Source organism: Nyctibius grandis, chromosome Z (genome assembly GCF_013368605.1).
Source record: "Nyctibius grandis isolate bNycGra1 chromosome Z, bNycGra1.pri, whole genome shotgun sequence".
NCBI lineage: Eukaryota > Metazoa > Chordata > Aves > Nyctibiiformes > Nyctibiidae > Nyctibius > Nyctibius grandis.
The window spans coordinates 68,135,306-68,150,189 of NC_090695.1; the positions used below are offsets into that span (position 1 = coordinate 68,135,306).

Genomic DNA, 14,884 nt, shown 5'->3' on the forward strand with positions numbered 1-14,884 from the left:
ATAATATGTACAATTCAGGAACTGTTGGTAGTAAGTTAAAATATTTTTACTGTAATTCTAGATATCCCTTAAATGTAGAATACTAAGTATATGAATACCACGTCTATCTAAAAAAAACCCTGTTAGTCTTTTAAGTACCCCTCTGATTATACTTGCAAAACAACGTATAAGCACATATCCGCTGCTGTAAATGACTATTTACGAAAGCTCCCTCTATAACAACACAACAGTATCTCTCTTCATTGAAAATGCTACTCCAACTCACCTACAACTACAGAGTCTTCTTCCACTTCCATGCAATCCCATGGACTTCTGTGATAAAGGGAACATATTTGCCAAACCACAATTTATTTTAGTTTTTTCAGGATCATGCGATGAAGCCTTTCACATTGGTTTGCTTCTACTATTGTCATACATAAACTAGCTTCAAATAGTTATCTTTCTTTAATTCAGATGCTGGACAGAACTTATTTTGACTAATGATACTCAATGAAAATATGGTTTATGCTCCTGCTTATATAATTAATGCATACTTTATATTGTTACTTTTGCTACTTTTATAGTTTATCTCACCTTTCATAGCTGATAAGTTGTGAGAGAGCTCTCATGATGTTCCATTTTTATTTCTCAACAGCAGACTTCATATTCTGGTTGCTGCTACCTAACTGTATTTTCGATAGTCATATAGAATTTATGGAAATACACACTAAACAAGCATTCAGTATTATAAACATGAACTTTCTACCTAAACTAGCCAATTTACACAATTCCTTTTAAAACAAACAAAAATAGAGAGTATGACTGTGCTCCCTACCACCTCGTGAGAAAGAAGAGTCAAAGGCCCTGAAGCAGTCAGTGTACCAGGACTGTCACAGAACCTGGAGCGCAAAGCAAGTAAGAACAGAAGAAATATTAGCAAGACCTACTTCTCCTAAAAAAAAACCCAAGATTTTGTTTCTTTAAGCCTTTAATGGTACAGAACAATAGCAGGTTAAAACAATATGTTCTATTACTTCAGAGAAAAGGTAGCTGGGCTATATGAATACTAGTACAGGTAACATTAAGGACAGACTGACTACTTATTACTGGATGAAAAAATAGACTTGATTGAAACCTACAGTTTAAAAGGTCAAGAGAGATTTGGCTGTGAATTACGTTAGTGCCAACAGTTCAGATCTAACACAGACCTTCTGAAGTAAAATTAAGAAAAGAGACTCTCACCAAGATGAACACCTTTTCTTAACCCAAAGTTCAAATCTTACACTTATTATAACCAACTTAAATCCAAGTTTATTTATTTATTAGTTAGTTATGTTCTTAAATAAGATGTTCTACATACCTTCAAAGTTCTCTTCTGAGGAACAAAACTCCCTGCTTCTCATACCTTCTACCTTGGCTCTCAAGGATCTTTCTTCCCATGCAGCCTCTCTCACTTTGAAGGAAGAGCCCTCACAGGTATTGCAGTCTGCTCCAGTTTTAAGCAGTTTCTACAACTCAAGTGGCTACAGTAGTCTCCATGCTTCAGCAATAAAGGAAGGACTAACAAACCTAATTTATACCCCTTTTATCTACTGCAGGTAGAAAACCAGGAAGAAGATTTCTTTTACACTCCTTTCCAGCAACTTATTTTTGCTGTTGCTTATATTCACCTCATTTCCATAACTTAACTACTGAACCTAAAGAACTTAATCTAGGATGCAAAAGTTCATGGGAGTTTAGTGAATCCAAAATGTGATTAGATGACTAGTCAATAGCAAGAAATTAACAAAATGTCAATGTTCTTACAAGAGATTATCTTAATTGATTACTTTTGCTTATTATTTATTACTTTTTGCTTATTAACTATTATAACATTATTACACATGTCATTCTGGATTCATATGTAAGCAATAAGCAAAAATGTTTCACTCAGTCTTCATCCAAGATTTGTAGGAAAAGCTGTATTTCCCAACTTAAAATTCGTCCACTTCAATGGAATATTTGGTTAGTTTTTAAGTGTTTTTGAACCCCTTTCCCAGAGATATTAGTCATTTCTTGACAAATGTATTTAAACTTTATGTCAGAAATTAATTATTATAGAGAGATTGCAGCGCAAAATTGCAAAGCAGGAAGACAGAGTTGGTATAGGTGAACTGAACAGCACAAAGGATATTTTACTTTTGTCCCAAAGAGACCTATCCATAAAATGACAGATCCTTTTTCTAACCCTTCTATTTAGAAATAAGACAAATTGATTAAATGTGCTTAAAAAGGGGACATAAATATTATCAGGGCATTATTCAGGAGCCTTCATGATGCTATTAAATAAAGCTTCAATACAAATACATTGTAAAAAAAGCTTCTGATCAAGAATGTTATCATTGATACCCAGAGCGAACAGAAACAGCTATGCAATTTCTGAGAAACAGAACAATAATGCTAGAAAGCAACAACAGTGAGAAATTTCAGCTGATAAAAGTTTGGGTTTTCTTTCAATACCTACCAGGTTACAATTAACAGTCCAATATTTAATACGATAATTTTATTTATCAAAAATAATGATGGAAATTTAAACTGTTCTGCTGTATTTTTAATATTACACAAAATGCTACTTCAATCTGTTGAAAACCTTTTTTATAAAACTTTATTTGAAACCAGCATTCTCTTTATAACATAATTAGTTGCTCTGACAGGGAATGCGTTAGCTTAAACTGATGGCAAATAAGTGAAAAATGACCAGCAAAGACTGATGGCCAGAAGAGCAACAACGATCATGTTTTTCACAGAATGCCTTTTAAAATAAAAATAAAATAATGAAGAAAGGAAAATAGCAGCAGTAACACTCTTAAGTAGATCATATTTCAAAGTTGTCTCTGAAGCTCTGTCAGCTCTTTTTTTATGCTGAGCACAAAAAATTCAAAGCTCCACATTTAAGAATAGTCAGCAATCTAGGGATTACTTCTAGATTAGTGCCTCTACATCAAAGAAAGAACAGGAAGCCAAGGAAGAGGCAGCCTTGTCCATCATTATTGCTGCTTTTCTTCCTACTTAAATCTCCAAGAGAATTGATACTACTGTTGCTTCTGAGTGAAAAATAGATACCTTAGAAAAACTGATTGAAGTTAATAAAGAGAAGTTAATTTGTAACAGTTGCAGTCACACAAACTGTACATAATGAGATGTAAATTACATGAACAATACAAATGACTCCCACAAACTAGTTTTGAACAGAGGTGGATCAACAGATGTTTCATTCAAAGTACTCCCTTCAGAGTTTTCCTTCATTTATATTTAGTTTTATTAATGTTGTCAGCTATTCCCATTAAATAAGGGCCTTTCCACAGTATTCAGTATTTTTGATCAACTTTTCTGTTAATACGGGACATTCTAATGCAAATGTATTAGAACTGAAAAGGCCTCACTTCTACTGGTTTGTCTGGTTTGATCTTCCCAGTGCAAAAACTCTTCGGCATCCCTGTTAATGGCTTAATTAAATACAGTACATCAACAACACTGGAAGAAACTCTTAGCCACTGCAGATATTCAACGCCCCAGAACGACATAGTCTTCTGTCTACAATTTCTATAGTGGTTGCTGATATGTCTGTAAAGACTAAACTCCACATTCACCAATTACTTATTCTATGCTTGTGGTTTATCTTAAGAATCAGTCTAGGAAATGGCAAATGTTTACTACAGGGCAAACAACAAAGTGTTCAGATAATCTGAGCAGATTAAAACCACTATGTAATAAGAACAAAAACCTGGAAGCTGTACCTGAATTTATTCCAGATTTGTATGTATTTCGAATGTAATTAAACAAAATGCATGACAAACAAAAAGCTTAAAACGTATCTGTTGCCGCTAATGAGCACTCCCAGTAAACTCTAGTTTTACGTTTTAGACGTTAAGCATAGACAATAATGACCAATACTTCAACCCATTATAGCAACTGCATCTGTCCACCTCCCCCCCGCCAAAAAAAATGTGCAAACTGATTTATGTTTGACTTTCTATGCCACAGAGATTCCAGCATGTACTGTGGCAACTGAATTTTTGTTAACTGGATCCAAGACAAATTGAAGTTTTTTCAAGCCCCAAATCAGAAAAACATGGCACAGAATTTGATTTCAAACACCCAATCTTTAATCTTACCATTGCTCTCAGAAAAAATCCCACAGAGGGTGCTCTGCTGCTTAACTCCCAACTCCTTCAGAGCTGGCCAATGTAAAAAAAAAAAACAAACCACCCAAAACAAAACACAAAAGTAATTTACTAGAGCTCCATTTGAGCCGCCTCCTCCTCCCATCCTCAGTGGCTTTGATCATTCATGGTGGCCATTAACAGAAAAACAAATTTGTTAGAGCTTTTTAAGATTAAAAATGAGGATAAAACCAGTAAAAATAACATTTCCCAAACATTTTTCTTTACCTTGGCACTACAGACTGCTACATTAGCAGGGAGCTGGGAAAACTGCTTCAACTCAAATACGTCTCGCACTGCCCATCGGCTCAAGCGATTCTCAGCCTTGCTGGATCCAACCACATTCTGATTTGAATGAATATATGCCACTTCTTGAACACCATCTGATATATTAGGAGAAAGATATAATCAAAGATTTATTCCAAAACCCTGAAGGTACACAGTTGCATTGAAGAAGAATACTGTAATTTTAAAAAAGTTTTACATGAAAGTTGTAAAATTTGTTATTATTTCCCTCAGCACCAAGTTTCTCAGATCTATGAAACAAACAACAATCATTAGACTTATTCAGATTTATCCAGACAGTTTAATACTGCTTCCATTTCAGTGGGTTTTTTTTCAGATTGACAAAGGAGAAGTTTCAAAGTATCTATAATATAATGGCTGCATTATTAATGTTTAAAGTCTCTAACGGAATAAAATCTTCTACATGGTACTTCAAACTCTCAAACCACTTAAATGAAAACTTATGTCCATGAAAAAAAAATTAACAGCCCCATCAAGACTTAGGGGTTTACAGTTCAAATATTTAGATTTGCAAATTCTTAATAAATCTTCAATCTTAGCATCTTTCAACAGACAGTAAGTGTTTAACAAAATATTACAAAGCAACCCATCACCTCAGAAGACAGGAAAGTAAGGCTAATAGGTAAAAAGAGAGATACAGAAAGACACTACTAAATAATTTAGCAGAGCATTTATTAGTACCTTGTAATAAAAACATGTCTAGCAGGAAGAAATTAAAATGTGCCAACAATGACAAATTAAACATGTTACTACTTTAGTTGAAACAAAAGCAAAGAAATTAAATTACTAGTTACCTAAGTATCTGTCCATTGATTGCACTTTTTGCTTGTGATGTTCAAATTCAGTTTTACTTGCAGAAGTTCTACACACAGCATAATTCCTAGACTTCATTTGTGCCACCGAGGTATCTTGAATAGGATGAAGCATTTTAGACCCAAACTGAACTCTGCCTCTCTGTCGTTTACACTTACAGCTTTGCCTTCTGGCATGAATTTTCTCAACTGGTAAGTTATCTTCAGAGGATGAAAATTCATTTATATTCTGAGAATCACCTTCCTCTTCTTTTCTATTGGGCTTCTTTGATTGTAGCAGAGATTTGGAGAAGTTGCCTAGTCCATTGTTATGGGCGTGTCTTTCTTTCCATTTCGGAAAGCTGAACATTCTGAACTTTCTTGATTCAGAGTTATGTGAAATTTCAATATCATCAGACTCATCACTTATATCGCTTGCCCCTTTCAAATCGCTTGTGCTGTTCTTGACGTCTTCAGAAGACATGACTTTGCTGAAATTTGAGTCAGTACTATGGAATCCACGTTGCCTACTGTCTCCCTTAAATACCAACCCATCTTTTTCTTTTGCTAACTCTTCACAATTTTTAGATTCTGACCTGTAAATTTCAACTTTTTTAGTAAGCATTGGTTGCTGGTATGCTGGAACTTGGGTGGGAAAGATGACATAATCATTCTCTTCAGAACTCCCTTCAGTTTCAATGACTACATCACTTTGCTTTGAAATGCACTGATCCTCACTTTCTCTGTCTCCTTCGTCCTCAGAGCCTGGTAAAACAAGCCAGTCTGCACTACGTGTATCTTGTTTATCAGTTCCAGCTGGTGACTGAGCAGCTTTCCTGTGCTCCAAAACATGCACATGGCTTTGACATTTCTGAAAATCACTATGCTTGCTATTTACACTTGTTCTTATAGTCTGATTATCAGAATTTGAATGATGAGAGTTATAATTACTATACTCTTCTTCAGTAGTTTCAGTTTCTCTCTGCAACAACTTAGAGAATCCACACTGCATTAAGGAAAGCTGTCCCTTTGTTACCATTAAATTATTTGCATTGCAAGGCTTCCTTCTGTCACATTTTTTCACAGAAGTTTCCAGAATATCATCATCACTAAAGTAATCACAAAAATCCATTTCTTCTCTCTTTAATCTTGCTTGAATGCTTCCAGGATCTCTATCTTCTTTACACTCTGGTTGTTCATACTAAAAAGAAAAGTAATTTACAGCAAAGGTATTAAAAAAATAAATAATATATGGAATACAGTTAATTTCAAAGCGGTGTAGAAGAAATGGATCTTCATTATGTTACTCCATCAAAAAAAAAACAAAATAGTATTACAATGCACAAAGCAAATACATAACAAGTCATAAAGAGAAATTATATGAAAGTCTTTGGCAGAACAAAATTTTTAGCCGAACAATGAAAATAACCAAAAATATACATTTGAGAATATATATGCTGCACACTGCTAAAACAACCTATGTCTTCACAATCCATACCCATGTTTTTCTAGTTTATACTGATCTTGTTGCAACTTTTCATCTTTCAAAGGTAGTTTGAAAAGTGAGTTCATGATTCAAACCTTAACAGTGTGTAATGACATTAATAAAAAAAGTCTCCCAGTAGTGGTCAACCTCCTTGTATATGCAGGCTAACACAGATTAAAAGAGCTATGAATACATAACATTCTGCTCTGAAAATCAGTTGAGGCCTACTGTAATCAAATAAAAATTACCTCCAGGCAACCTTAAAATATTTTGAAGCTACAAAAGTCTAGAATACAACTCCAAAACTGTGTACTACTGAGATAAGAATTATGACACTATGTAAATGAAAAGTCAGAAGGGTAAACACTAAACTTTTGTACTTGAAGAGGAGTTTTAAAATTAATACATTAATACTGATATCACTCTGCTTATCAAAAAGCATTTAAGACAAGCTCCATAATAACAGCATGTTAGTAATACCTTCATTAAGACTGAGGATATCCAAGTGTTGTAAAGGTCACAGAATACCCTATTACCAGATGTTCAGAATATTCCACTTTAAATACAGACAGCATGACATTATCTAATGCTTTACAACATGTACAACCAAAGGCAAGCACACAATAGAATATGACAAGTGCAATCCAGGGTAAAAGCATTACCAGCCTAACGACATACTGTCCACATTTGCCACTGTAGTATCAGGAACTATACTCCTCTGGTCCATACTCCACAAAGACACCTCACCTTTGCTGAGCTGCATGGAGGATTCTCTTCCTTTAGCCACGTAGTTGCTGTCATGACTCCTGCTTCTACTCGCCCTTCCCTCTAAAACAATCAAGAATGTATAGAATAAAAACCTCTATCTGTTCAAGTTAACAAAGGCAAGCCCAGAAAAAAATAGGGTGGTGTTTTTTTTTTTCTACAGAGATATAAGCATCAGAAGTACAATCAGCAAAGTCCAGACTAAGACTTACATTTTGGCACTTACTGCTCTCTGATCTAACACATAACCTGCAGGAAAAGTAACATATTGCATAAATTGTGAAGATCTTATGCATATACTGTTTCAATAATTTTAAACTTTTTTCCCACAGCAGAATACCTGCTACAATGTTCATATTACACCCTGTTTTGATTTAGATTTAGAGAACTTTTGAGCTTAATATCCCCAAAGTATATGCTCTTACACTACACTACTCTTTTGGCTATGCTGTCTTTATGCTGCTATATCACATTCTCCAGCCTCTTCCTAGTATACGGAAAACAACAAAATAAAGGGAAGGACAGAAAGAAACCTAGAATAAAGCTGTAATAAATTCCAAGATGCAAGTTAGCTGCAGCCAACATGCTGGATAGAAAAATGTATAATACTGCATATAATTAAAACTTGTGTGCAGTATATGCTATGGAATTGTGCCAACAGTCTTTTTAGAGTAACTAAGAAATTAATATTAAAATATGAAGTGTCAGTTATTTACTTCCACCTTGTAACATTTTTAAATCCAGCATGATAAAATATATTTTATTAAACAGTTTTTGACATCTCATAATGTACTATACAAAGGTTACTATGATTATAAGTAATTCCGGCTTAAAAGGTCACTCTGAGCTATTGGTGAATAAAAGGTGTTTGTGCACAAAGCTGACAATACGTGAAAGTATCACAAAAATAAGTTTTTATTTTTATTAGGAAAAGAAATATGTTAGCAAACTTTTAGATATTATAATCCAAACTTTTTTCAGTTTTTTGTTTAATTTAAGGAAATTTATCTCGTCTACATCAGAGCGAGAAATTAGCATGCCTGTTTCATTTAAGGCACTGCATAGACTGGTACTGTTTAAGTTTCTCTGGTTTATAAAGTATTTTGTCATAATTTTGCATGGAAACATCTCACGAGGAAAGGAAAAATTAATATCCAGAAGTAAAAGGGTAGGCCTTCACACCTCCAGGATGTCTTTGGTAAGACAGGACCCATGAGTCCTAAGTTTGAAAAGGTTATGGATCCCAAAAAGCTCTCCTTGATGTTGCTTTGATCCTTGCACTGCCTCGAAATACCGCTTGGCATTTTCACTTCCAACCACCGCACAGTGAAGTTGCTAAAACAGAACAACACAAGAGATTTCAGAAGTGTTTGCTCCAACAACATGTCAGAATTTCCTGGCATCCACATTATATACACAGCTTTAGTTGGAGCAGGCAGAAATTCCTAAGGGAGGATATTTTGTTTTAATTTCCCTGGCAGATATTGGTATAACAGACTGTGGTATAATATGAACCTGCTTGGTTTTACTGAATTAAAAAAAAAAAATTTCAAGTCTTTTACTTCATTGTTGCCTAATACCAGCCATCTACTATACACACTACTGACACTCCTCTATGTCTTGACTACTCATCTTTCCTCAATACGAAATTCTTACTATTTTTCTCATACTCCTTTCCATTGCATGCTTAGTTCGTAAGGACTAAATAAAAGCCACAAGATTACTCCTACTGATCTCTGAATATTTTAATTGTCATGCACTCTTGCTAAGTAGATTGAACAGAAGTGACTTAAAAATCTTCCAGGTGAAAAGGAAAGACAAGTAAATAGTTTGTCAGGCAGAATTAAAACATTTTTGGAGCCAGGCAGGCTTAGCTGCATTCCAACGACTGCAAATTTTCAATACTTACATAATTGGTATATTTGACTTTAAGTGGAAGAATGTCAAAACTACGGTTTTATGGATACCAGACTTGTAAAATTTTTTGCACCCGTCTCTAAGCAGCTGGTAGTCCTTCAGTTCTACTCACTTCTAGTTCTATCACTGGATAGGCATTTTCCTAGACAGCACATCTCTTGAATTTTGTAGGCCAGTAACTACACAGTCAAATTCTAGTTTAACTTTAGCTAAGCACAGTTTACTTTTTCATGAATTATGCATGGTATTTACAAAAGTATACTTTAGGACACATATAAAACTTATTCAGGTTTCTATTATGTTAGATTTCAATTTTATTTACATTAGATTCTTCAGTCACATATGGCTAGGTCAGACAACCAAACACCACTAATAAAAAAAATTCAGCAATTTTAAAATCAAATAGACGCCTCAGTAAGAATACTCTACAAACATGATAAAGCATTTTCACATAAACTCTTTTCATGAAAAGGATGGATGACAACATTTAGCTCTCTGAGAGCACATTTGTGTAGTTCACCAAAAGCCACATGTCCACATGTACTCACGGTTTCTGAATTTTCAATAGTAGATAAAGGCTTTTTCTTCACAACTTACTGAAAATTTCCTAACTGTGCTCAAGTGTCAATAGCAGGGAATGCAATCCAAGTGTAGACGTAAAAAAAAAAAATTCCCAGATTGACAATTACTCTGTTTATTGCTTCTTATTCAACTTGAAAAACACAAGTCAATTTGGGGAAAAAAAAAAAAAGAGCCTTTCACAAAGTTTTATACATGCTTTTTGGAAAGCCAAACAGACAATATCATCCAGGTCTTCTTTATCTACAAGATCACCAACTCCATAGATCTCTGTGAAGCATGACTTGCTCCTTCAGGATTTTAGTGAATACAGCTGGTCGTAATCTGCTATTGATCATTTTGTTAGCCTTTCAGAGATCTCTCCTACTGATACTGACTGTTGAAATGAATCCTCAAAAGTACTTTGCACAAGAAAAGCTTTGCAACAGGATGCTCTCTAAGCTTTTCCATGAATGGGGATATAAAGAATAAATCAAGTGGGTTTTTTGCAATGAACGCTCCTTCAAACATTGCTAAAGTCACAGCCACCGCAATACAATTCCTGCTCCTGATGTGTTCAAAAACTAAATTATTAGCTTTTATGTTTTTAGACCACTGTCCCTCAAAAGTAGTTTTTGGACTTACTGTGTTTTATATTTAAGTCGCCTCAGTAGTATATTATTTCAACTATTAATACAATGTCTTCTTCATTCTGAGCTTCTGATACAGAGTCTCTGAAAATTGCCCAATTACCTGTAAGGACGTCAGCCCATCACCTACTACTTTTAATTTCTTTTTAACAAGTTTCCTCTTTTTTTATTTGGATCATTTTTTCAAAATTAAACAGAACTCTATAATTATTTTTGGCTCCTACAAAACATTGAATTTACGTGAGATAAAGTCACTGTTACACTTTTGAAGTAACGTTTTAAAGCGGGCCATACACGTTACTGAGAGCAGCTCAAGATTTGATCTTCCAGTTGTGGGGTTTCTGACTATCTGCTCTGTGAAATCAGATATGGCATCCAAATACTTGATCTTAAAACCTTATTCTTATTTGTCACTTACTTAAATCTGTATGAGGATAATGACAATCTGTCTATTACTGCATTTCGCACTCATTCAGCCTCCAACCTCCTCCTTGTAAATAACCCAGCTACAAGAGGGTGTTTTTCACAGAAGACTTAATACCAAATTTTTCCTATTTATGGCCAAAAATTGAAATTATTAGGTTAATTCATCAAATCTCATAAAACTTTCTTTAATATATGGTATCATTTCCACACTGAGGTGACCTACTTTGCCTTTTCTATGCAATTCATTCTTCAGGACAACTGTATCTCACTGCTTTTCTTCCTGTCTCCAAATTTATAAGCCTCTAATGTCAGTACCTTAACTTAAAGCCAATCACCTTATTCCTTAACTTGCAGCTTTTGTTGAGAAAAACATGTCTATATTTCACCTAGTTTCTTATTATTCTGCAGCCTGCTCTTTGTTGTTCATGTTTGAGTTTGCTTACTTTTTGTTTTAATTCTGATCTCATCAGGAAACAGTTGCTAGAGTATGTGTTTTTCAAACCACACACTTTGTTTTTCCCACTAGTAGGTTTTTAAACCTATCATGCAAGCAGCAAAATTTAGAGAGAGCAATTGTTCCAGGTTGAGTATTCTGGCAGACAACATCACTTCTTATCTTCATAATAGCAGCAACTACACGCTGTTTTCCCCTCCTTTTACAAGGAAGTTTTCAAAGGCAGGAGAGTAGCAATGTCTTTTCTGCTATAGCACGAGCAAGATTTTTGCTCTCTTTCTCCAGGCTTTCAAAAGAAAAAGCTGCCTGAATTAGACTGCTGCAGCTACTAACTACAACTTTCACAGATACATTTTACAAGTTTTTAAATAAAATAGTTCTGTTCTCTATATAACCTGATCAATGTACATTGCATAATTAAACTGTCAAAAGTTACAGAAAAATTTGAATATAAATATCATTCTGTTTTGTTCTTTGACAATTGCTAAATGATATATCTGCTTAACAAGCTAAGGTGACAGTATGTATCATAAAACGAAGGTAAACTACAATTTTGCTATAGGCTAGCTTAGCTTTCAGTCATTGAAACAGCTAAAAAGAGTTCTCAATGAAAATAGTTTGTGAACTTTACCTGTTTATAAACTTGTCGCAAGTACATCATCTCCTCCACAGTTCCCAAGGATATCAATCTAAACACTTTAACATCTTTGTATTGGCCAATCCTATAAGCTCTGCAAGGACAGTGGCATATTAAAAAACGTATTTTTTATCAGCGAAAAAAATAAAAGAGAGCTCTTAGGAGTAGTAAAATAAATAAACAAAAGCATCCTACTAAAACAGGAGTACTCTAAATCATTTACAAGTTGATTGGTTTTTGCTTTTGTGGTTGTTTTGAGTTTTTTTCCCCCTTCGCTTTTCCAGTATTTCATTCCCTTTTCCTTTACCTTTCATTTGCCAAGTTTCCTCCCAGGCCTATCTAGTTGAAAAAGCTTTCTCCTCAATCTGTATGACAAGGTCTGTTTCCCATCTCTCTTGAAAACACATCTGCCACTACGTATTCTCAGGTCTCCTCCCACCCTCTCGCCCCACCCCAGTCTCCATCTGCTCTTGCAAAAGATATTCTCCTATTTGGTTTATATAGGAGTTAGATGATAGATTACTTGGAGCAGTCTGTTCTTTCTTAACTTTGTAAAGCATTTTGCAAGTTACAACATAAAAACAGCTTATGAACAGGCAGTGTTCTATCTAAATGGCAAATTCTGATATGTGTAATAGATTATATTCTGAAAATTCAAGAGAGGCTGAACCAATTTGTAGAAATGTGGTCTGACAAGGATTCTTTAAAGACACTGCCTTTCAACAGTACACATTTCTGATACACATATTTCTCCAGAATAGGTGCATGTAAACACCTCTTAGAAGTCAGAAAGACCCTTAAAGTGGAAGGACATAATTGGACGGGACAACAGAAACAAGTTTATTTCTGCTCAAGAAAATATATAAATCTACTGAATTTTGAAGGCTTCCAATACTCTTTACATCAGCTATTCAAAAGTGTGTCCTAAATTCCTCGGGAAACATCCTATGATCAAAAAGCTTTGAAATAAAAATTCAGATTCATGGAAATCCTCCAATGGCGTAATATCAGAGATGGAAGTGAGCACTGAAAAGACGCTAATCTCCACAAGGGTGAAGCAGAAAAGAACATAAATGTTTTTCTTTAAGGATTCTGGAATTCAAAACATCACTTGAACTAGGGTCAATTACAACGTACTCTGTACTGACAAACAGAGGAAAAATGCCATCCAGGTATACATACCCACAATTGTTCTAGAGATCACAAAAAGTTGTGGGTTTTTTTTTTTTAATGAGCCCACCATCCCAGTGCCACAAAAATAAAATGGAAAATAAGAAATATAATACAGGGTTAAAAACAAGAACATCAAAGCTAAAAAATACTTCAGCTGGACATTTCTTACTGTCTAGTGGACAAGTCAGACTATGTAAAAAATTTCTTTGCTTAGGGAAGTTTAGTTGTACAATTAGATTACAGGATCAAAGTAAAAGAAGAGTACAACATGGATCAAGTTCTATATTTTGAGAGCGTACCTGTCAATAGCTTGAAGATCATTTGATGGGTTCCATGTAGGATCAAACAGTATAACAACATTGGCACCAACAAAATTAAGACCCAGTCCACCAGCCCTAAAAAAATAAAAATTAAAAAAAACCCTGTTTGACAGCAAGAAAAACAGAACAATTTTTTTTCAGTGTATTAGGTCCATACTAGCATACCCTTCCCCAAGATAAAAAGAGCACAACAGAGATACTGAAAATAGTGGGGTACAGCTTTGTGCTACTGTTGTCTTAAGAGGCACCAAGTACTTAAATAACCACTACTGTAAAATGCAGTCGTCTCACCTAAGTAGCAAGAAGATTACAAACTGTATGACTAGCTGAGTCATATCAACTGCTATGATCTTACTATAGTAGAAGTCCTGATTGCTGCTTCGTACTCACTGAGCCCTACACAGGCCAACTCCCCCACTGACTATACTGAAATTCATAACCAGTTAACATTAAAGAAGCAGGAAAACTATAGCTTCATTAAAAAGTCTGCATTAAATTTTACTTCCTCTAATCCCAGAACACAGTTTTGACAATAATGCTACGCAGCCTCCACTAAAATGGTCACAGTCTAGGGTAAGTCATATCTATAAGAATTAACAACTGTCACAAGTATATTTGTACAATATGTAAGTCAACTGTTAAAAATATAGTTGGCCACACAGCTGCATATCAGCAACATTCATACCTGTCATTACAAGGAAAAAAGTCACTATAAGAAAATTGTCTACTGTGGGGGTAAGGAGTCACAGGGGTACCAGTTACATAGTCTTAAACATTCAACAGCTGTACTGTGCTTTTGGGTAAAGCCTGCAAGCCAGTCAAAGAATGTGAGGATATGCTTAACCTGAGGTAGCTAACTAATGCCCTTGCTGAACCTAACAAAACTGCTCAGTTACTTGGAGTTTGGCATGCACATAGCTGGATGATTTGATAGAAACAAGAACGAGGAAAATACCACTTCTCATCCAGCTGCAAAACAAGCAAATACTGAAAACTTTTTTCAACTGGCTCAACTAACATTCCTACAATAAGAAACAAGTTCCTATATAGCACATGCCAAATAGTTAACTATTAATTTAACTATTAATTAATTAATTAAACTATTAAAACAATTCTTTACATTGACATAGACAGCACTAATTTCAAGGGTGTTTTTTTTCTGAATGAGGTACCACAAAATTGAAAAAGTCAATCCGATTTAGTTTACCAAGCACCTGGTT

The 14,884-nt window shown here is 34.7% G+C and overlaps 1 protein-coding gene across 4 annotated transcripts in view; it reads right to left on the bottom strand.

Annotated features, from left to right (window-relative positions):
• Positions 1-14,884, bottom strand: part of ERCC6L2 (ERCC excision repair 6 like 2) — a 59,016-nt gene that overhangs the window by 11,933 nt on the left and 32,199 nt on the right. For 3 of the 4 annotated variants that reach the window (XM_068423706.1, XM_068423705.1, XM_068423708.1), the window contains 6 exons: positions 13,644-13,739; positions 12,166-12,265; positions 8,712-8,864; positions 7,512-7,592; positions 5,282-6,479; positions 4,410-4,564 (listed from right to left, as the gene is read on the bottom strand). In XM_068423706.1, the coding sequence (XP_068279807.1) occupies positions 4,410-4,564; positions 5,282-6,479; positions 7,512-7,592; positions 8,712-8,864; positions 12,166-12,265; positions 13,644-13,739 (1,783 nt within the window). Of the gene's footprint in view, positions 1-4,409; positions 4,565-5,281; positions 6,480-7,511; positions 7,593-8,705; positions 8,865-12,165; positions 12,266-13,643; positions 13,740-14,884 lie in introns of those variants that run through there. The other variant, XM_068423709.1, reaches the window with a different exon arrangement.